This window comes from Diprion similis, chromosome 4, assembly GCF_021155765.1.
Source record: "Diprion similis isolate iyDipSimi1 chromosome 4, iyDipSimi1.1, whole genome shotgun sequence".
Classification (NCBI taxonomy): domain Eukaryota; kingdom Metazoa; phylum Arthropoda; class Insecta; order Hymenoptera; family Diprionidae; genus Diprion; species Diprion similis.
In genome coordinates, this window is record NC_060108.1 from 23,523,623 (window position 1) to 23,548,604 (window position 24,982).

Genomic DNA, 24,982 nt, shown 5'->3' on the forward strand with positions numbered 1-24,982 from the left:
CCGAATGCGCAGATTTTTTTGCGAACATGAAAAAAGAATTAGCGTCGACTCATTCCGGTGTCCCTGAAGGTCGACGTGACCTAGTGCACTAATTCACAGCGGTCATCTTGACGAATTTTGAACGCATTACAATGAGGAAAAGCAATTTTCGCAACCTTAGGTCGGACTTGCGCCGTAGGTCGCCGGCTGAACCTCCTCGACAGGCTCGTGGCTCGTGGCACGCTTATATTTCGCTCAGTAGTCTTCGCGCGGTCTGATCGCGCGCGTTCAAAAGCTTAGAAGAGGGAGGGAGAGAGAGAGAGAGAGAGAGAGAGAGAGAGAAGGAGAAAAAATAGAGATTGAGAATGACACGGAGTAAGGTCCAGTCAAATAAACCGATATAGCCAAATACGTAGAGAGACGAAAAGAAGGACTTTTTGGGAGGCGTTACTTGAAGGTGTGGTTTTTTCAATTACTCTTTCAAAAACCATCCCCCCGAAGACTGTCAACAGTGTCGACAAATCCACGCGGCATGACAGCGACCTGCAGCGTCCGAAAGCTCGCCTAGCTTCGGGAATAATGCTCCGATTATACAAAGGGTGTAGAAATTTTCAGGACTCACAATCGGACATAAAAGTTAGTGCGATTAGGGTTGATCCTTGTCTTCGATACTGGCGTTCGGGTATCTGTTGAACTTTTATGCCGCACAATTTTACAATATTGTGTTGATTATTGTGTCAAGTGCGAAAGCTTTTATGCCGACTTTTTTGCAGTGGTTGAAAATCGAGGTGTGAGATTTGGGGATAAAAATTGGTCGGTCTACATCGAGTGCGGATTGGATGCATTAACTCGTTTAGTTCGTCTCGTGTGTGCAGCCGGATATATTGCTGTTGCAATTTACACACAGTCAGAGTAAAGCTGGACCTGGTGAATTGGCGCGCCCATTGACGCTGGTAAGTTCGAGTAATTCGCTTCCACCTCCGGATTAAACAATGTCGTTGTGCATCTAGCGCTTCGACTGGAGATTCCTCTCTTTATATTCCCATTCAAATTACACCATTCACCCTTCGCGTGTCTCCCGACCCTTATCAGTCGCCTCTGTACATATAATCCCCTGAAACTTTTCGGCCGCAACAAGTGTCGTCGACACCGTTCACTCCCTCACAGGTTCAGTTTGCGCCGACGATGATTCATCGATCTTTTGGGCGGGGGGTTGAAATTCACCATGGAAATAAGCAGCTTAAAATCAAGGGAGGAAAATTCCAACCGCTTACCCTCCATTAAATTACGGTGTGTCGAATATTATATGTGTAATACGCATTCAACCGCATGATAAATAATAGCGAATTTTTCATGGCTGGACGGATGTAAAAATCGATGGTGTGGAACGCAAAATTATAAAATAAGTGTTGGCACATATTTGAAAGATGGTTATTAATGTTTTTTACGTTTGACGTATGAAATGATAAATGAAATTTCGGTCCTCTATTCCATTCCTCTATACGTATTTCTCACTCGGGATTTTACTTTCTATTCTTCTTCCTCTCTCGTTCCATTTTACTCTCGTCTCTCTTTCTCTCTATCAGCATATTTCGTTTATTACCGAGTTTGCTCGTTTGGCTTCTAAATAGAAGTCGTATATCGTTTACATTGGGCAGCTTCTCCGTGGTGCCCCCTCACCCCCCTCTCGTCTCTTCTCTTCTCTTTGCTCGTTTATTTTTACCGTTTTTTTCATACATCCAAAAAACCCAACCGGAAATCAGTCTTCAAGGCCTTTGGCCATTAGCTGAAAAAATTACCAACTGTTCGGGTAACCTTCGGACGAAAGATTAGAAAATAAACACCTGCATAAATATTGCTCATACATTTGTAATTTGTGCACTCGTGATGATGAGCGATCGACTCGCGGTTCCCATTATTTTTATTATCTTCAGCTGAAACCGATCATGTGGCTTTTGGAAATAATTTGTCTGCACCCTCGAAATAGATACATTTTATAGCTGGCGCGCCAATAGATCATATATATTTCCTAATTCATCAAGGCACTTCGTCAAATTAATGTAAAAGCTTTCGACGTTCCAATTCGGTATAACGAACGTGGAAATCCGGGTTGACAGTGTAATTTCGACTCGGATAATTTTTACTTTTACCACTTGATTACAAGTCTCTGTAAAATCTGAGAGTTTAGATTTCATATAAATGAAATGAAACGTTTCTTTTTTTTTCAGTTCTCATCAGTGCAGACCGTTTGCGAAATATTTATTCACGCTGCGTACAGCTCGCGTTTGCAAAAATACCACTCAAAGGAAAGAACAAAGTATTGAGACATTCTATCCCACTTTGATCTGGATTTGACCCTTGATCTCTCCGATTCGGTCCACGATTTTTTATCTTGTTGTATCATCTCTGAAAGGCACTCAGATTTTCTTTAAACTTGAGGATTCCGGCTAACGATGTTTTCGTATCGATAAATGGTAAATAAATTAAATTACATTTAAATAATCTAAAAAAATTCGACTGCCTTTCACAGTTGAAACAACAAGATAGACAATCATGGACCGAATCGGACAGGTCGAGGGTCAGTTTTAAGTCAAATTGGCGTGGAATGCCTCATTATAATATGGTCAATGTGATTGAGGTCTAATTTATTTATATTTTGATTTCACGATTATTTCGCAACGTGAAAAAGAATCTTAGCTACCGTTGTGGATACTTTTTAATTTACATATGAGTGTTTACCGTGATTTTTCGCTCGAATAAATTTGCGAAGGCGGTTTCTGCGGGAAAAATTTATTGGGCTCGAGAACATAAAACAATACTTTCGCCAATTGAACGGCCGGTGGTTTGACTCACAATCAGACAATGTAGGGTTTAGCTTGCGTACGCAGCCTCACACACAATTGCTTATCCATTCGTGTGGAAACGATCCTGAATCCTGATACAGATGTATTGAGTGGAAAGCTGAGCCGCATGTTTCTGTCGCAGAAATTTAAAAGATCCTAAATTCATGAGATGCGATGTCGACAGACGCCGATGAATCAATCATAATTTTCAAGCTCTATCGAAATAGAGGGAAAAACAGAAACCAAAAAAATCCAATCGAATAAGCCAGCGTCAAACTCTCGCATCAATCATCATTTGAAACGAATCAGATAATATTGAATTCGGATGGGTTTTAATCCGCAGAAAAATATTGAAACTGCCGTGTGTATAAATTGGTTTTAATTCAATTTGAAACTGAATGATTGCGTCGAGTCTCAATTGAATGTGTATTAAATAGCTTTAGCTGTTGGATAAATTAGAAAAAATTTTCATGCGTTATGCAATGTGACAACAATTATGACGGGTAACGACCTTACCTTGGTATTACGGTATTACGATTCACCTGCAGCATTATCTATACTTATCAATTATAAAGCAATAAAAAAGGGACAAAGCTGCACACTTGAATTAATTAATATTAATTACTTCTTATTTATGCAAAAGTCTTACTTACTCGCTTATATGTGTATAATACATGTGTATACATGTAAACGGTAGAGTATAACAGCTGACAGGTATGAATATACACTAATTGTAAGGCAGACACCCTGTCCACCCGACTGCCACCTACTGTTTGATCATGAGACCTGTTGTAATTCCACCTTGCGTATACGTGTAATAGACGTCGTTAATGTCGTCGCGATGTTCAATCATCTGCGTTTTCACCCAGACTGTTCAGCGCCGCACTGTTTGATGATCTTCCAATTTTGTGCTCTTTTTATTCTCCATGCTAAATTGAAAATAATGAAACTGCGACACTGACTATTCGGTGGCGGGAAGGCCGATTCGAACGGCGATCCCCCCTCCTTTTCCTCTAAAATCCACGCACCTACCTAATTCCTCAGCTCTGGGAAAATCGTTTTAAACGCTTAAAATAGTGCAACTCAGGCATGGTGCTTTACACACGCGCGGATTCATCGAATTTTGTCTATATCGTAAAGGTCGGTTGTTTAAACGCCTCGAGCGAAACGCTGCGTTTTTTGTAATTGAATAAACGTTTTTTTTTTGTTCTGTTTTGTTCTATTTTAGTGTTCGTATATCGTGCATAATATATATGCATATATCATACTATGAGTTTCTTTTCGATTCTACTCGCAGCTGGTAGTGAATTATTAATACAAAATTTTCATTTTTTTCCAGAGCGTTGCCGATCGCTCGATTATTTAGGACTCCTTAGTAAGGGATGCGCCGTCTCGAATGATAAGGAACCAACGTATTACAAGTCGTAATGACGCGACTGCAGTCTGTCAACTGACTTGGCGAATAAAAAATTAGACTACACTGAGAAAAATGTTATTTGTCAAATGGTTGCTAGAAATTTTTTTTAAGTAATACCGGGTATCGTTGCAATAACGAGTTAAATATGATACAAGTAACCATTTTGTATGATTGTAGTTGTTAATCGTAGATTTTTATTAGTTATTTTTTTTTCTATTACAGATTTTCAGTTGAATAACAAGCCTCAACAACAGTCTATTGTTGCACCAAAACCTCATTATTGCTACAATTGAAGTTGCAGTTAAAATAAACTGATTTTCATTACGTATCCAGAATTATATTTTTCCGTCATGGTGAAGAATGAAAATAGTTGAGAAATGTTCGTTTAGTAGACAGAACTAGAAATTTTTCTCTTTTACCAACTTAAACTTTATGCGTGAAAATCATTACAGTCGGATGTAAGATTTCCTTTTTAAATTATTTACATATGTAGTTCGAAAGGCGGTCGGGAAAAATAACGCTTGCGTCTAATTTATGAATGACCCCTCGGAGCTGTTCATCCTTCCGGCTTGGGTTTATTTTACGAATGCAATACATTAACGATTTCTCTAACAGCATGGAGTCAAACATTTGTGCACTTTGTATATTATTCTGTTTTCGCAATTCGCGTTACAGTGTACGAATTTTTAGATTCCCATATACCCTGCAGGTTTCTCCGCTTCAGTCTCCACCCACGCTTTCTCCTATCGCTCGATTTTTACCCACACATTATTTCTTTCACCATCGTAATGCTATGTTTTTTTTCGAAATTAGAATATCGACTGCTTGGGAATTTGTCGGAAGGCAAAAAAAAAAAAAAAAAAAAAAAAAACTTAACACAAATTCTAGTCTGTATCTGAAAACAGACTGATTTATGTAAAATCGATTATTTGATTGATAATATAACTAATTTATTCTATCCATCCACAGTACAATAAATATATGTATTAGTTTGTAAATTGCACATGCTTTGATTGCAGCTTGGCTAATTAAGTTGAGCTTTCCTTAATAATCTTGCAAAGTCTGATTAACTTTGTTTAACTTAAGGCGATAATTCAGTCAATGAAAATTTACCGAATTTCAAACGATACGTGCAACGATGTTGCAGGATCTAAGACACTCCCGTCACATATCACACATGTACACGGGTATAGTGCAAAAGCAATATATGTGTATGTAATATACACACGTGTAGCATAGGTGTGACCAAAATTTACTCGGCAATCTCTCCTCAGTCGACACCTTCGTGTGCTTTTACCCGTCCAATAGCTACTGCACGCCGATACGTCTTCGTTAATTCTATATTTAGATTCTAGTCGAGCTTTCACGTTTAGGTATAGGTATATGTAGACATAATACACCTATATCGTCTACACCGTCTCGAATGGCGATATGATCTATGGCAAAACGTCGATTTAGCACAATAAGTCAATCACGCAAAAAAAAACCACGTTCTCTTATTACGGGCACTAAATTGATGTGTAAGATTAAAACCAAGGGAACTTGAAAAAAAAAGTATATATATTGGAATTTTTCCTATTTCGATTTTTTTTTTTTTTTTTTTTCAACTTACTTCTCTAAGGATTTGTTTGAATTGCAAAATTCAGAAGTCGTAATGAAAAAGTGCGAATTTCGTGAAAAACTCGAGCTTTTCTCATTCCACTTTCCCCTCTTTCATCCACATGATTTCATTTCCCATTCTGCAGAGCTTTCCGATCAGTTCCCGGAGGGTATCTAGGAGAATCCGTCGCTTCCTATCTTATCTTCAGGCTAATTTGTGCTCACCCTTTTTCCTTCCTGTCAAGCGCCCCTATCTTGTTAGACCTGATCCTTAATCTAAGATGAAACAAAAGGAAGAGGGTCGTCAATGAATTATAATTTGCGCAGAGTGTCGATCCGCTTAATGTGTGTTGTAAGGGTATTTCCATAAAATACTGCGAGCTTGTGTACGAAATTCGTAATTGCTTCACGTTGTTTGGCGACGTCCCGCTTCGTTATGTACGTGCCTTGGGTATGTCAGATTATGTGCATATACGCGTCGAGGTGGGCAATAAACGCGGATTCGATCGGTGCAGAAACGTAACGTTGATCGTAAAGCGCCCGGATAACAATGTGCAAGGCCATTCCAATGAAGACCCGCTATCGTCTTTCCTCTTGGCCCCAACCTATCTGGACACACAATCTACTATAAACGACACTGAACTCGTTTGCGTGATTAAGGACACGACATGTCAGCCTTCGGACAGGTACCACGTGTCATCTACCACATACATTTCCGTCACGGGACAAACTTTTTTCTCACGATAATTTTCTCGTCTCGTGACAAAAAGTTTCTTACGACGTCCTAAGCAGCGAATTTTCTCAGCTAATACCTTCATCTCGACGAACAAGATCGACTCTCGTTATAAGACCGTGGTCATGGGGCTGCAAGGGAATGGGATTCGGAGATTAATGAATCGCCGGAAGTGCATTTCATCCTTCAAAATTCTTGTGCTATTTCGAAAATTGGATATTGTCTGGTTAATTTTTTCTCACAATTTGGATGTTTCTCTACCCAGAGATACCTGATTGTATTAATTTTATATCATACCTGCATATCTTGGGACTATTTTTCGCTTATTTTCAAATTTTATTTGGGACTAACTTCCGCACGCATAATCAACGACTCAAGAATATACGAGTCCATAACGTAACGTGAACATAACAGATGTGATCTTAAATTCATCAACGATGATCAGAATATGTGCGTGCGAAGCGCTGGAAAAGTAATTTCCTCATGGCAAACGGCCAAAACAGCCGGAGCCGAAGCTTGTCTATCAGGCAAGTTTTCAGGCTTGACTAAGCTGTAAATTTTCTTCTCTATTTCCACAGCTTGGTTAGGTTCAAGGTGCCAGCCGAGAGACGTTGAGTTATGTAATTTGAACGAAAATCAAAACCAACGCCAAGCAGAAACCGTTCGTGATGCAGTTATATTCACGTCGGTACATCCGGTATGAATAGAATTTCTACTTTCGGACCTTGTTGAAGTTCAAGGCTTACTTGAACCGAGTTTAATTAAATTTCAATCGCCTTGCAAACGCCAAACACTCTTAGGATTTCAAGTTACAGAAATTCTCAGTTGGGATAAAAAATATATTCTGCACAACAATTATTATAAAGAAATAGTTTATTCCCTAGGAGAATAAATTTAATTCACTGGCAGTAAAATTGACACTGAATTTTCAACCCCTCTGCTGTTATTTACGATCCCATTAATTTTATTCACTTGCAGAATTGAGAGTTTCGCTGCATTGCGTAGGGGAACGAGAGAAAAAAATACACCTCGGCGTTTAAATATTCCTGTACACATATCAACGGCCCCATGGAAGTTTTTTCGATCTCCCCTGATTTTTTTCAACTCACTCGAATCGGGCAGCTCCGGACGAATTAAACAATTTATCAGAGCATCTGCAATCCGCGATGGTTGCGGCCGAAATTCGCATTCCTATTCGTATCGCCATTTTGAATAAAGTTCCACAATCGAGGAAATTACCATGACAAGTCGTCGTTAGTTTTCTCCGCGCGATCCGTCGTCTCCTGTAGGCTAATATTTCGGAGTTTGAAATCGCTCGTTTATCTCCCGCATCAAAATTCGACGCGTGCATTCGATGAATGAGCATAAAGACTCGTACTGGCATTACAAAGACATTGACAGCAGTATTAAACTTCGGTGATGAGTGTTAAATTGTAAGTGACTGTTGATTAGTCTCTAAAGTTCTTGTGATTGGTGTATTCAAAAAGCATTTCAAGAGTCACTCGATCTCTATATTTGACAATGAATTTAACTTTGAGAGTATTTTTTTTCTCCACAGACCCAGACAACGTTTATCTACATTTAAAAACCGGCAAACTTTGATGCAGATGTACTTTGGTTAGCCACTTTCAACCACGGTTAAACCGAAATGAGATGGTGCCAATCGTGGTTTCAGTTGATTGATGATGAAGTTGTGTCCGTGTTAAATTTCCGTATTTTTTCTTCAATTTTTCCACACTTCGGAGCACCGTTTTCGGGCCCCTGGCCAAAAGCCAAGACGATGCCGACTAGGATTCGTTCGGAAATATGCAACGGCTGCTCGTGTCGTGGTTTTTGGTGGGTTGTTAGTGAATGGTCGAATGCCGCCGATGCAGAGACATATTAAAGCTTTGGCCTCGTGCCACCGCGGGATGGAAAATCGTCCGATTCCCTTCAACAGCCGCCCTGTCAAAATATTAGGATTCGGAGCGTGCGCGAGAAAGAAAATGGTGTGATGGAACAAAAAACCTAATGGATGGTACTCGTGTAATCACGTGTGCGAGAAAAACGAGCTTCGAAAGGGAGAAGGAAAAACATCCGTGAATTTTCCCCGTTTTACTAACCCTTTGATATTTTTCAATCCGAAGGGTGAAAAACAGTAATTAGTATTAAAACAACCGGAAAAATTCTGATAATGAACATTTTTCATCGATTTCGGGCTCGATTTTCACGCGGTCATTTTTACGCGATATATTTCGAAACGTCACGCAGGGGGAATATTTCTCGTTTTTTCCCATATTTAGCCGAAAATTCTGATCCGCCTCTGAACTTCTGTTCGGACTTTATTGATTTCCCGGTTTATCAACGTGTCGCGTGGCACTGACCACTGCGTGGTGGTGAAATTTGACCGCAAGATATTGAACGGAATTTGAATAAAATACAAATATATGATTGAGAAATTTTCTAAACAATTGTAAAGGGAGAAAGCGTTGCTTGTGCGGATTATTATACTTGGTGCAGAATTATTCTGGCAGACATACGAGTGACGTGTGAATGAGCAATTCCTCTGTAAATATCTCTCGATTTTACCTTAAGTTCCTCTTTTTTACTTTCAAGCGGTAAGAAAGCGAGTCATGGTCGTTGTTTGACTTGCAGTATTAGGCGTAAGAACGGAGAAGTAGCTCACACACTAATCCAAGCTGTAGCATTTTATTTGTGTCAGCTTTGGTCGGTGTATAAATTGAAGCTAATTTCTTTAACTGTTATTATACTATATATATGCAGTACATTATGTGTCGTCCGGCAGTGATGTCAGGTTATAGATAGATAGCTAGAAAGCCCGATGATATTAATTTTTAAAGTCACTTTCAGCTGGGATTTTATCAATTTTCTGTTAAAAATTAACTTTTATAAATTATTTGATCAGCACTATTTTACGATTTTATCGTTTTTCACAAGTTTTCTCCCAGTGTAACATACACGGTATATATAACATACAGTATTACCAAGAATAAGAGCGTTCAAATTCCAAAAAGATTTAAGACTGTGAGTAGTAAGAATAGTTCTATTATTAATAATGATCTTAAAATGGTTATTAGGTAAACAAACCCATGTTGAAATTGAATTAAACAGATGGATATTGTTGAATACATAATAAATAATTATAATCCTATAGCTAAATGACAAATTAAATATCGTGAACTGAATTTCATATATTTTTGTTAATTTATAAATTTATTGTAGTGGCATTAATGGATGTTACACTAGTTCAAAACTACTTTATTTTTATATTTTAATTATTATAGTTTTAACTTATACATTTTTTGGTTTATTGTTCAGTCCAACAAACAGGTAACAACATTTACCTTTTTTGGTATTCACTGTATTTATACTTGTAAATTTTAAACTGGAAATAAATGAATGAATGAATGAAAGTGCACAGAAAAGGATAATTACTTGTGGCCGAAATTCGGTAAATATTTAACGACATTGTTGAAATTTTTATTGTCAATGTCATTGGGTGTGAAAAATCGAAGGCCTTTCAGTTCATGGTGATGAAAAATATACTGAATCAATTGGGGCAACGCCGCGTGTGTAAAATAGCAATATATCTGTATCGAGTAAATTGTAAAACTTGGACATACTCGTAAAAGAGACGATAAATGATTATCCATTAAAGAAATGATCCTCGTACATATCACGAGTCAAAATATGTTTTGTCAACTTTTTTTCTCGCTGTTTCTCTCTCTCTAATTTTTCCCTCGTTGCGCGACTTTTGCGCTTTCATTTTATTAATTTTTTTTTATCTCCTTCGTTCGATCACGTGATGTTCTAGAAAATATCATAAAAACCCAAAACTGAACGAAATCCGAATTTTGTTTTACGAGGCCAGGTATGGAATTTTTATTCCACAAGTTCAACTGAATTTTGACAAAATTTGCTCAGTTTTTACTTTACTTCAAATCTTCAGAATATTCAGTGCTTTTTTTCCAATCTTGGTTTGCTACACGTTTGAGAATACTTTAGGAAAGTTGTACGAAATTGGGATACCGATAAAAACAACTTGCTCGCTAAAACGGAAGGAATAAGCCACTCGCTCATTCCCTCTGATTGCTGCTGGGATAAAAAAAAATCGATCAATCTTCAAACTGTTATGAACAAACGTCTCGGTACTAAGAAATTATATAACCCTATATTGTAATCATCATTTTCCAGCAATAAGTACGTGAATGCACACATAAGACATGTACGTATAGAAATATTATACTTAAGCCATACATTCGTGTAATCACAATCGCGAGATAACAACGTACGTGCATGTTTTTATCCATACAAATTAATGTAAATAATCATTAACGTAAAATCATGTAAAAACTGTGTATAACATATACATATGATAATTATAATATGCATATTCGTTGGAGATAACAAGTCTGTAATAATTTAAACAGTTCAATCGCGGTGATGATCGCCCGACTAAAAACGTCTACAGACGCGTGTGAAACCATGACAGACGTTCAACAGTCACAACATGTATAAAATAAGATTAGGTTTGCGTCGCTTAGAACTTGCGAAAGAAGAAAACTGGAAATATCTCGAACGAAGTTAGGAAGAAAAAGAAAAGAAAAAAGAAAAAGAAAGAAGCGAAACAAGAAACAGCTGGAAAAAAGTTATCTAAAATTCTGTCGTCTTAGGTATATACAATATGAATATTTGTACGACTAATTTGAACCATTACATGTACATGAAATACGAGTGTATCTGCTAAATCACGCCTGACGGATCTGGACGATGACGATGACGATAATTATTAACGCTCAGAGAAATGTCGCGGTTTGAAGTCAGAGCGTAATATTTACTCGCCTCGTTACTGTGGTTGCTACTCAATTTTCGTGTGGATAGATCTACAGCGTGTAGAGTTTCTGAACGATTCCTATAGCTTAAAATCTGGGATTTTACACTGTGCGGATTCGTATATGAAGATAATATTGCGAGTGCAAAAAAAATATTTGCCAGATTATCAGCTTTAGCAACTCTCTGTTGAATATCGACCAAGTATATCATTCAGCGACGTACATTTTATCCCGATATTGTATTGCACATGTGTAATGTGTCTTCATGACTTAGAATTATGCAACGAAATTTGAATAAGTTTTCTCAACCAAATCCCTGACCGCATTTCAATCCATTATAATACATACCGTTTACACAGCGTTGCTGTAATACTGAACGTTGATATTTTCTATAACGTAAAGATGCAGTGTAGTTTCTTTTTTATTACAGATCTAATTACTCTGCTTTTGCCGAAACTCTGGCGTCAGGAATGGAGGCTCAAACCGAGGTGAGTGGAGACACCTATTTTTATAAATAGATGTTATGTAGGTGGATTTGGGGCGTTCCGATTGGAAAGACGAGGATAGATATACTTGTTTCCGATTTTTGCAGCAGAAAATTGTCACGAATTCACGGAATTGAAATTTTCACTCATTTTATGCCAATTTCTCTCCCAACTATTGTTCGGATTGAAAAGGTTTTCCCTCAAATTGTAAATGAAAAAAGAAGTGTTCTCAATCTGTTGCATTGTGCGCGAAATAAGTTTTTGCATAGTCAAGTTTGAAAGGAAATCTGCAGATTGCGAGTCTGCTGCATACGTAATACGTAAGGGTGGTTTTGGAATACAAAATGCTTTATAACGTTTATAAATATGGATATGTTCCTACAAGTTATGTTATTTTTTTTTCTTCTTTTCGTCTCCTCGTTCCAGATCCAAATTTATACTAAAAACTTTTTGCAACGCGATCCAAATATATGTATAAAGTGCACTAGGATCTGAATACAAATACACCATCGATGAAAAGAGTCGTTGAAAAATCACATGTGCAATATGAATTTTCTTATTTTCCCACGTATGTGCACAGAAGTTTTATTAATTACGTAACAATAACGGGGTAGATGACGCCAGTATGCCATCCACCTCCAATACTCGACCACTTACGACTTTAGTTTAAAATAAAGAAAAAAGCAGCATGTTTAGAAGGCAAAAAGATGGCTCTGAATATCATGACGTTGCCAATGAAGAGTTTACCTGTGATTTTTGTGTAATGCTAGATACTGCAAGATCTATCACTATTTTATTAATACTATTATTCGTAAATATTAATTGCTTTTGAGAAAGAAAATGAACACGTGGTTGAGAAAAAAGTCTAACAAAGATTGTACAAAGGGTAGTAAGTTTGGTAATTCACAATAATTCAAACTGTGTATAATTCCTGGTCGTTGCAATTGTTTGTTTGTTTTTCTTTTTTTATCTACTTTCTTGTACTTCCGGTTACCGCGTCGATTAATCTTCAAGTATAATTAATGCGTGTTTTATATATATATATATATATATTCCGCCGAAACAGCTGAAACTTTTTTATCACGCATTCCGGACACTCGACCAACTCGGCGCGGTAACCCGGATGAGAAACGCGGCGATCCGAATAAGTTGCGTGACGCTTTGCGAGAATCGACTATGCAGGAAAAGTATTTTTTGCTCGTTGGAAATTTACGTCGCGTCACTCTAGCTGTGTGCGTGTTCCAGCTTTTCGCGACATGTATCACGCTGTTGGAACAGACTTGGAATCGTTTTCCCCCACCAGTATACCTATATTTCACACGTATACATACACATATCTATCTATATATGTATATATACCACTGTATATTGTACCTGCACACGCGCTACGCCTGCTAGAAACACGCGCATATCGTAGAGCTCGTAAAGATCGTAAGGGTTCATATAATACGGGGAAGGAATGGACGTCGACATTGTTCTCATGCCCCTGAAACCCGGCGGCAGAAAGCATGAGACATACACTTTCGTCTCTCGTTTAAAAGCGACCTCGTCCAATAACAATAACTCGCGACCAAAATTACAAGCCGACAAAAAGCCAGCCAGCCAGCCAGCCAGCCAGCCAGCTGTATTACGCTTTTCACCCTGTGCGCACATCCCTAACGTGTGCGGTATGTTATAGTCTCTCCTCCTAATCCTGAGCCGTGGTAACGTCGTTTAAAAGGTATCTCATCCTAGGTTCTGCCGTTTTTAGTACGCGCTTTACCTTTGCCAAGGCGTGGCGTCGCCCTTTTCCCTCGAGTATCAATTCCGTTTCAACTTCGTTGAATCGCTACTCATCCAGATATTACAACAGCTGCCATTTTTCTAGACGAAAATTCCGTAGCGAATTTTTCGTTATTAGAAATCCTTACTTTTTGGCGAAATTTTAACGTTCTTCAAGATTATCCGTAAATGCTTCACGAGAAATAGCGTTTTTTAATTATTTTTCTTTCATGAAAACCCCTCTTTCATTGTGGACGCGGTCTCTACTGATGCATCTAATTTCGGCGAGACCCAATTTTGGGAAGTTTTAGGGTTTTCCTGCTCCGCAGCTTACATCAGTCAGGGTTTGCTTGTTCATTGACGTGACACTTGCGACCTTAACCCAAACCAACCGGCAACCTGAGCTAACATCCACTTTTCCCTTTAACCCTTTAACCACGGAATATAATTATAATATTCAACCTCCTCGAACGAGTTTTTGCAGGACTTTACGCCTCGTTGCAAGTTTTCAGTGCCACATATTGTTGTCGTTATGTATTTTTCAAACTCTATAATCTCGCCCATATCGAACCGATATGATAACTTTGTTTCCGTTAATTCCAATTTGCCGAGTAATGCCTAATTTATTATGCTCGCCAAAGAGAGAGAGAGAGATGAACATGAAAAACCGTTTGCCAAGAATTACAGGGGCTATCGTTCGTCAGGATGAGCCCTTTGAAATCAGAATCTTTGAAAAATATAACCTTTTTAGCTCCTTTTTCGCCTCCGTTTTCCTCCTTGCTTTGAATGAGTACCAAAGTCTCTATGAACCCTCACGAGCTCAAGAGCACGTAACGAATTACGGTGGGTTAGATGTTTGTGACGTTTTTTAGCCCCCTCAAGTTGCTGTATCTGATATTCAAATTCAGACGACGCCTCGGGCAGTTCTTATATCCTTTAAAGAAGCTCAACCGTTAAATTAGAAGCTTCTCCCGAGGCAAGCCGTGGAAAAAGGAACACATCGGTGCCTTAAGAGGACAACGCGATGCTCCATGCTCCCAGGAATATTGGAATATCGGATATGGAAGCCCGCGGAATGCCGAGAGTCTGGCCGCTGCCTTAATTTCAATGTCTTGGTCTCCCAGCTGCAACGTATTACCGAAGGTTGAGGCTCAGCCATGAAGATTTAATTGCTCGGATACGCTTTCGGATCCAGAGTGAATTAATCATCCCCATTCGCGTCGCGACTGGATCCTGGATCCTGGATCCTGGATCCGCGGATTATACACGCCACTCCGGGGAAATTCACCCTCCAGCATTTACCCGTCGCGTTGCAACGACCTCTGCGCACATTCAGTTGGACGCGGAATATTCATCAGCCGTCTCGGGGTCGAGACTCAAGTCGGAGTTGCATAATTATCATTTAAGCTATCCGCTCGTTCGTATTTTGTTACTCCTATAAAATATTACGAACTTTACCGAAGGTCGAGACTTCTCGTTTTAATTGTGCTTGAGCAGATAAGTTATGTATTATCCTGTACATTTCGGCTCCATGCAGAAGAGGCGCCACTTTGTCTTGTTCAAAATAATGAAATGCTCACCGTGTGTACCTCAAGAAGGTCGGCTATGAGAAGAATTACAAACTTTGTGGACATGTCCGGGTGCATTAATTTAACCGCCGAGAGGAAATTCATATTTATACCGCGTGCCTGTCTTCGGGATAATTTTCTATCGGAGGATAAATTATAATCATCTCGTCAGTCGGTGTTTTATCGGTGTTAATTGCCGATTTTGGATAAGCATAAATAATAGCTTTATCGGCACTCCCTGCTGCCCCGAATTTCGATACTCGATACACGATCCGAGGGTTGCGTCACTCTAGATTAGGTCAGGTCGGGATGATACCCTTGTATGGGATGTCTCTCGGATTTGTCAAAGCGCGCTAAAAAAATATACGGGATTCACCGGTCGCAAGAAAGAAGGGAAAGGAAGAAGAAGAAAAGAGAAGTGGAATAACACGAGAGATAATCGAACCTCGAAGACTCTGCTGTGTACAAGAGGTCGTATGAATTATTCGAGGATCGTGTCTCAACGAGGATCAAAGAGTGGGCGATGGTTGTAAGGGGGATGGAAGCTGGGAATCATCACTGATATATCAAAGGTGTCCGAGGCACGAGGGAAAAATCAATTCCCTATTACACCTTTTCCTTAGCACGTATAACACACCCATACGTGTTCTCTTCTGCCTCTTTTCTATACTTTTTCATGTTGGCATGGCTGTAAGTAAATGGAATTGCGGGGAAAGTCGTGTGAAAGTGTTAGCGAATTAAAAAAAAAACACGTAACGATGGTGATGACGCGTCTATTATTTTCAAATTCACGTTTCAATCACGTTAAGTATCAGAAATTATTTAATTTGAAGAAATTTACGAGTCTGAGATGTATCGGGGTCATTTTTTATTTCGAAATTATTTCGGAGGGATCAATATGGATGCCGAACATTCATTCAAGGCGTTTCTCGATACGTCAGTCGAGGAGTTTCGAGCTGCGCGGAAACGAGAGCGCGGACATAAAAGTATTCGAGTGTTATTCGGCCATTCGGAACTTTTATACTTGTATACCTATGTCTAGTTCTCGGAGATTTATTTGGACGCGCGGATCGGTTACTGAAATTTGAGTCCGACGGTCTGAACAGCCTGAGAAAGCTCACAGGTTTGATCGTAGCGCATGAACGACTGGACGGTGACTAGATATAGGAGTTATTATGAGGTGAGGATACAGCTGAGGATGAATATTAGCCGCAGGAGTGAGCTGGAATGTCGACTTAATTTACCGGCGAACTCTCAACATCCGAGTGCTTCATCCGCATTTCTAAGTTGCCAGAATCCGATTTGACTTCGTGACCGTTTCGCCAACTGGCGAAAAGTTCTGCGATCCCTTCGTTCAAAACTTTTTCCATCCATCATTCACGCGGCCAAAGAGTAATTCGTTCCTCTGTTACCCAAGAAAAGAAAAAAAAAACCAACCTGCAGATACCGTCGGAGCATAATTGGCGCTTATTAATTTCTTGAGCAGCCTAAACGCGACATCTTCAAATGGTTTGTACCGACTGTTTTTGTTCAACATTAAAAATGAAGCTAACTGTTGGAGAATTGGCGGAAGTTCTTGAACTCGGATTACACTAACGAGCAAACTTTCGTCATTCATCAGATGAGAAAGATTTCAAAGACGCGGATATCTGGGACGATCGGGAAACTCCAGAGTCAAATAAGAAGCTGCCGCAGCGTGACGGTGCCAAATGTGGATGGAAAGAGGGAAGACGAATCAAATATCGATACCCTGCGAAAAGTTTCCGCATGAATTAAGTGTGAACTTCTGTCGCATTCGGAGAGCCTTGACATCAAAGGTCTCTTTAACCACGAAGCATCGAGGGTGGGGGTGAATCGTCCTCTGGTGTTATCTGGAACTGAGATCAGTTTTGAAAAACGAGCAACTCGGAGCGTGACGAAGGCCTAAACGGTGCGAAGCTGAACTTCGGCCTTCGTTCTTTAGGCCTTGGCGTGCGTCAACTCTAATCAGTATTCAGTGGCTTCCCTGCGACTGACGTGGGCGTGCAGCTCCGTTAAAGCTCCTCAACACCGGAGGAACTTGAGCCGACCTTTGGCCGTTCAAGACGTTTGACCGTCACCTCGGGTCCTCCTCTCAAGGGTTTCACGGGGTCGCAATGGAATGGTTTATTTTATGTCACGGCGGTTAACCCATATACCAGCGAACTCCGATTTATGGACACTAACTCCGGGGCTATTTTTACGCCGAATATTGCCTTTTCATGCTGCCTGATTGTGAGCTGCGACGACGACCCCCTGGATGGTGTTCCTCAAAGAGAGGAGGAAATCGCTCGGGAAAAGACTTCCATTCATCTTACGGAGCACGAGTGAAAACTCTTTCAAGGAAATTCACGAATAGGTCATATCTATACATTTAATCGATCAAGTACACGAGCGGCGTATTTATTTATGATCGCTATATCATCCGTGATGCATCGAACGTTAATCTATGTAAAGCATTTAGCGTATGGAAATCCGTCACGGGGCACCAAAATATGAAACTTTTTTTATTGATAAGAAGAAGGTGTAGACCGATGTGAAAGTGAGTCAAGTGAGAGATTTTTTCACCAAATGATTTCTAAAGGTTTCATGGTACGCTGGAATTTCAAAGACTATACGGAGCTGCCAGATTGGCTAAACGAAAGTGGCCAGCCTCTCGGGAATCACCGAACCAAACCTTGTTATAACCCGGGCATTCCAGTTTTTATATCCAGCCCTCGATGCTGAGTGATAGAGTCGTTTCTTCTGGTCCACCTTGCGGAAGATACAAGAAACCACGCAAAGCATTCATCGGTGGAGCATTTTCCTCTCGATTCCGACCGATTGCAGCCTTGAAAAAAGCACTCAAATAATGCGTTAAAAAATTTCACTTAGCGAATGGAGTCGGTCTTGTGGAAAAATTGTGCCCGTAAACCGACTAGATTCTAATTTCATGGAGACAAATGCGAAGTGGAAACTCATGAAATTAGCAAAGTGCGCCTTTTACGTTATTATGGTAAATATGCGGTCGAATTTTCTTTGGACAGTTTTTCAAATCAAGAACAAGTGGAGAGACCTCCTCGTCTTCGAAGTGAATAGCCGCGTTTCTCGGGTTAAAGTGCTTCGTGCGTCCCATAACAACCAGTTGCTATGCTTATGATACCACGCTGCTTATCGATCTCTCGTTTGACGAGACTTACTGCAGACCCTCGGGAGACTCATCCTTTGTGTTATGAACACTTCGTATTTGAGTTCCCATTCCGGGTCCGGAGTATTTTTAAGAGCCCCGCGAGCCGTAAAGAATGCAGAGCTTAAAGCTGCGCGAAAAACGAAAACAATGAAAGCGGTCGGCATTCGATAAGGTTTTTCAGTTAATAATTCATCTCGACTTCAACACAGATTTGTTGACAATAAATGGCTTGATATTAAATTTCATTGAATTAGCGAAAAATGAAGATTTTTTTCAGACAATGTTGCAAAATGGAACATGTAGCATGAATTGGTTTTTTACTTTATGTTTTTTTATATTTTGTATTTTATATTTATATTTATAACTACACATAAAATGGTAAGATTTGAAATTCAACGGTGTCTAAGAATTTCTTAGCTGTATTTAAGTACGTTGTATTGGAAATTTTTGCTGGTTTCATTAAATAAATAAATAAATAAATTACAACTATTTCCCACGTCTTTGTTGCACTTATTTTTATGTTTATCATCCAGAGCGCAAGGCTGTGCATTTTTATCGCACAGATTCGGACGTGACGATTTCAGGTTTGCGAAATAAGGTATCACGTTGTGTCTCAGGGTTCGTGTCGTCGTTAAATTTATTATCTCAGCTTGTCAGTTTGATAATTTATTTTTTCACCCCCTCTTTATTTCTTTGCACATTTCATAAAGTATAACGAGGGGCAAAACGGCTGCCCCTTAAAAAATGCCGAACGTTGCTACACGGGAAAATTTATACCCTTTTCATCACCGGCCATACGTTATATGCACAGTAAGTTTCACGACGTCGAGACACGTGAGCTCCAAACTCGGGATAAGACTTTAATTTTTTTTTCTTTTATTTTATTCGGGAGAGTATATAAAAATTCTGCAGTACCTGAACGTTCAGCTGTATTTTCGGATCACGTTGGGAACTAATTTTCAATTTCAATAAACACGACTTTCCCTCGTGGGATTAGCCTCAGCGAATAGATTAATAATTTATGGGACAACCTACTCGCACATATATCTGATATATACGTTATACGTATATTTGTGTACACAAGAATTGTTTGCTCTGTTCAGATCGAACTTTCCGTCAGCGGAATTTAATAATTTCATCACGAATTTTGCAACGCGTTATGCAAACACAGACTCAATAAATTTCAAACAATTTTTCCCCAGCAGGGGAAGTACACATATAACGTCTCTATGCGATGAAATTTTCTATTTCGCTGAGAAATTAACTGCAAGACTCAAAGAGTCGACTAAGACCCATCGAGTCGTTTCACATCAGGTCTTGTGTCTCTGTGTCTTCGTGTAGAACACAGTCCAGTAGAGGAAAAACGAAACAAAACGAAAGATAGCGTGACCCTGAGTTGTAAATTTTTAAATGAAAAATGCGCGAGGTACAGTCTGGCGGACTTGGAAATGAGCGAAGGAGCCAGTCAGTCAGCAATAAGCAAGCTAACAGGGGAAATAACGCTGGGCATAGATGCAAGCACGTGCCGTTTGCATACGCATCTAGTTATAACGTAGGAACATGCATAAATGGTGGAGGAAAGCTACGCGAAAGGAATAACAAACTCTTTAGAACTACCGGTATAATAATGGGAATATATATATGCGTTGCAGGTACGAATGCAGAGTGTTGCGAATGAAAAACGAAAATTTATTACGCCTTTACAATTTTCATCACATTATTTTCACGGCATGTCCTGCGTATTGTGTGTTTGTAAAATAACGAGCAACGTGAAAGTCGCACCTTCGAAATTAACGTTCAAATCCCTGTGGACTAATTTCGTTGTGATCTGCAGGCAGTGAGCAGTGCATTCCCAGTTTTATAATGGACGTATTATGCAAAATATCCCGAAAATCCAAGCGGCAAGTTCCGGGAGATATATGTGTATATAGGTATATAGTACGGCAAAAGGTTATTTCTATACGCGCAGCGAGCAATTTTCATCGCAATATTCCGTACGGTTGATATCATTACTATTTTATTCATACTGCTCGGAATTTTCAACCTTCGGAAATTGAACCATTTGACAAAGAAAAGAAAAATGTCACAGACGGGATGAAAGATGCAAGAAAATTTATTATTCCGTATAAAAGAAAGAAAGAAAATACGGATGAGAGTTATACATAAGTCAGAAGAATAGAAAAATATTCAAACATCGTAGTATGTGATTTTCTTATTCGTACACGAAAAACTTCGGCATTGTGAACGGAGAGTATGTGTGAAGGGAAAAACGCAGGCTGTTCCTTCAGGCGGATTCTCTGACCCACATTGAACGAAAAGTGAAATACTCGAAGGAAAGAAAGGGTCTTTTAGTACTTTTAGTATCGCTCTAAAGTATTATCTGGTGGACGTTAATTGAGGAAGGCACGCACGCCGTTGAAACCTCTGCGATATGTCTTGTTTCTGGCTTCGCCAACTCGCGGCTCATAGATGTAGTGATTTGAATGCGAGGTTGCTTTTCATAAATAGCATGTAGATTATCGGGAGGCCCAGAAACATAGAATCTAAATTCCGAAATTTTCCTACACTTTCCAACGAATAATAAAAACGGGGCAAAAAGGTACAGAAAAAGTTTTACAAATCACATTTGTATTGCTATGAAATATAAATGCCGTCATTTTTTTTTTTTTTTTAAAGAGAATTAGTTCTTTGGGAAACCGCGTGGCGACGGTTTTATCAGATTTGTTAAAATCTTTTCTTACCCTTCGGTTTTCCGGCCAAACATCTGGTTGTTTGTTCACCCTAAGCGAAGGCAAAAGTTACACGGAAATCTCGTACGAAAGTTCATTGTGTATGTATAGAGTGGTTGTTTGAACTTTCAACAACGAACAAGTCGACAAAAGGTTGGTAATTAATTATTTCAGGAGTGTAAAAAAATCAGTAAATAACAAAGGAAACAAAAACGAAGAAGCGCATGAAAGTTTCAGCTTTTTCATCCTGATGTACGCGAACGCGAAAACAATTAACAAATTGATATAGTCACGTCTCGACGCACGTAAATTAACGAAACCCATCCTAGGTTCTTACTATACGTCACTGAAATAAATTAAAACTGCGGGGATTCTCGCTTGCTGCTTCTCTCTTCATATATTAACACGCGTAAACGTCACGCTGGCAATCAAATGAAATAATTATTTTTAGCCCAATCACGTATGCTCCAACAGTGCCATGTGTAATGCGTATTTTTATTTTTTAACCGTCAGTATATTACGTGTAATTATTAACGCGCAAGTTAAAATTGCGCGAAAAGCGATACTTTTGATCGATTTTATTAGAAAGTTGTCGAAAATTGAGTATTCATTAAATTAATATACATGAAATAGGTCAAAATGCTGGGATTATAAGCAAAAGTTTAGCTATATCGATGGGTAATTTCAAATTCATTGTTAAAAATTTAGTAGATCTATTTTATGTGACTCGGTGATGGCGCACTTTATGCAGAAGTCTATTTTATACCAATTAACTGAAACTTTTTTTTTCATCAAACCATCAAATTGCAATATTAACTTGGCTATTAATAAAAAAATCTGTTTCCGTGACTTTGCAGAAAATAATCTACGAGATTTTTAATAATCTTGAAAAGAATTACCATATTTTTAAAGAAATTCTCGTAGCTTACGAGCGTAACAATTTGATGAACACTCAAAGTACGCCGATCTTGTAATAAATTGAATAAAAAGTATCGAGTTTTAGTCAACCGACCTCCTCAATTATATCCGCGCAGATTTTTCTCATTTCGTACTCCATCAATTATCACTCGATCGAAGTTCGAGACAATAAGAAACTGATCATCAATTGACACGACACTTCCGTCGGTTATCAGCTCCTGACTTCGGTCCCGAGTCACCCTCGCGTGGTCAAATCGGGAGAATCGTAGACCCCGACACCCTGACTCTCTCGACACGTGACGTCTGCCTTGAGTGGCGTATTTCTACTCCTGTGCAGTGAGTGCCAAGCTACCTACCCTGTCGAAAAAAGAGAAAAGAGAAACTTGACTGGTAAAGCCTGTCACGTTCAATCGATATCTCATTCTCCCTCATCCCTATTACACTTTCTTTTCGTTTTCCATTCTTTCGTATTTTCATTTTTCACGCGGAAAATTGAGTGCGTTCCTCCACCGACTGCATTCGCCGCTGAGAAAAGAAAATCAAAAGGGAGGGGTGTAAAAAAATTCGCGGCTCAGCGTCGGGAACCAAACTGTTTCACCCTCGCAAGCTCGCGATTTGTGCCAAATCTTAGATACGAATCGTAAGCAACGTGTGTATACGTATATACTGTATACACACCACGGTATTGAAAACATTTTCCAATTTCCGCGAAGCTCTACGAATCTCTAGTGCAAAAACCCCGAGAGAAAATGGATGAATAAAAATCTACGGGAATTAGATGGGGAGAAAAAGAAAATGTTACGCCTTTTGACATAAGAGGGAGGATCCTTCCTTGCAGCGAGATCTGCTGCCGAATAAGCTCCTCGGGAATTGTCTAATCTCAAGTCAGTGTTCTTGGTGAAATTCGGCAGAAAATTGTTTGACCCACATTGAAGAGGAATGCGTGCGCTGAAACTTGATACTTTACAACCCCCTTCCCTTGTCCTCCGGTCCCTTAACGAATTTCTTCATCCCTGTTCTTCAAGGTCTCCCAAGTCGAAAACCCTCGGATGCCGTTTGTCCATGTGTGCGGCTATCTCGCGTCCGCGTCTTGATCGAGTGGCCTTTTGCTCATTCGGTTGGCGTCGCAGGTGTGGAACAGGGTACAGCATGTGTGTCCATGGAGGGAAAGGATTATTTGGGTCGAGGGATATTCGTTTGATTCAACTAAACACGGCGAGCACAATATACTTACTTAATGCAACAAAATACTTTTGTGAGTCTTAACAAAATTTAGTTGAATCAATTATACATTTTGGTAGACCGATAAGTCTTGAATTGAGACGAATGAATATTTATTTCGTCGCCATTGAGTTCACGCATTTAGTTGATTCAATGACTTTCTCGTCACAGTGTACATGTAACGTAATACACCCGGCAAATTTCATTGCTTCCCTAAATTCTTCACCGCGCAACGTCTTTTGCCGTTGACTCGACGTCAAAAGAGAGAGAGAGAATAAAAGAGCACTGCGAGAATGGAGGAAGTAAAGAGGAACGCAATATCATGAGCCATTTAAGATCACGTGGTTATTTCGTGAGTCGAGTCTTTTATGTGGGGTATCTCGTCGCTCGGGAACAGAGGGGGAAATAAAAATGTACGAAAGTAGGTACTCCTCGAGACACCCTTACGGATGCGCAATCCCTTGGAGGATTTGCCATCGCTGAGTGAGTCAGGGAGTGAGAGAACAGCCTCCATCTTTCAAAACGTGCCCATAAGGTGCAGAACCACAGAGTTTCGAACTGTGGCTATAAGGTGAGACCACCCGGTGTCTCGTCTTTGTCATGTTAGGATCCAACATCAGAATCGCAAATGTTGTTTCTGCAAGTGGAGGCTTTCACCCCGGAGATATACATATCAGTGCTGTCCTCAGACTGAAATTACAGCAAGAAATTAGCCAACGCACCGGGAGGAAATCGACAGCTGGAAAACCGGAAACCGCTTCCTAATTCAGCCTCTTCAGTATTTTAACAAGCTTTATTGTCATCAAACGTATCACAACTGTCACTCACAATCAGCAGTGTTGCTGTTGAACGCAATTAAATGACAAAAGATGTAAGAATTATAATTCTGCGACCGATTTTCTCGCCATTTCTTGCAAAAATAAAAAATTTGTACTTAAAATATTGGGTCTATTTTCAACTTCGTTTTGCTGTCCAATTAATTTTCTTTCTGATCTATCCTGCATCGTTTTTGCACAAATATAACGTTTGATATCTTTTATTAATTTTCCGAGAACGGTAGGAGAACTTTCGTCTCGTTTGATCAAACATTTCTATTTCTTAGAAATAGTCATGAAGGTTTTCTCAGCAATTATGATTCGTGAGGGAAAAAATTCCGGTCCATTTCTCTATTTTGTCCGTCTGTTTCATCTCTGCTTGTTTGCTAATGTCTTCTCGCTAAATCCACGCGGCACTCTAATGATCTTCGCTTCTTCCACATCGCGATCGTTGATGCGGCTGTGCGTTCGGTAAACAGTCTGCCAGATATGAAAGTACCTCCCTACCTAAATTTACCGTGGATTAGGTGTCGTTATCATGAATCAAAATTACGCTGCAAGCTCATGGCCGTTGCGAAGCGTCGATGCGTCTTTTCCCAAAGCAAAACGAATGACGGTCAAATCTAAGATGACAGTGATACACAACGCGGATGAAGAAGACCCCCAGGTATTCGGTGGACGTGTAACGCTGGCGTGAAAAGTAGTCGAAACCTGGTAAAAAGATCCATTATCTCCCAAGGGAATTGCCCGTGTATTCGGTAATGTGTGTCTTTTCTTTGGAAGGCGAGGAAGGGGGATTCTGGACTCGCCCCCATGGCTCGTGCCGATTCTACTTGTAGGAGAAAATGGACGGTCCCTCTTTTTTGCCTTGTGACCCAAGCCGCCGGCAGAATTG

General features: G+C 39.6%; 1 protein-coding gene across 5 annotated transcripts in view; it reads left to right on the forward strand.

The window, feature by feature from the left end:
- Positions 1-419: 419 nt before the first annotated feature.
- Positions 420-24,982, forward strand: part of LOC124405446 (calcitonin gene-related peptide type 1 receptor-like) — a 146,747-nt gene continuing 122,184 nt past the window's right edge. For 4 of the 5 annotated variants that reach the window (XM_046880327.1, XM_046880328.1, XM_046880325.1 and 1 more), the window contains exons 1-3: positions 420-615; positions 753-932; positions 11,834-11,891. Coding sequence is in view for 4 of the 5 variants with exons in the window: in XM_046880328.1 (XP_046736284.1) it covers positions 11,874-11,891 (18 nt within the window). In the remaining variant the exon portion in view is untranslated. Of the gene's footprint in view, positions 616-752; positions 933-4,161; positions 4,303-11,833; positions 11,892-24,982 lie in introns of all 5 variants that reach the window. The other variant, XM_046880326.1, reaches the window with a different exon arrangement.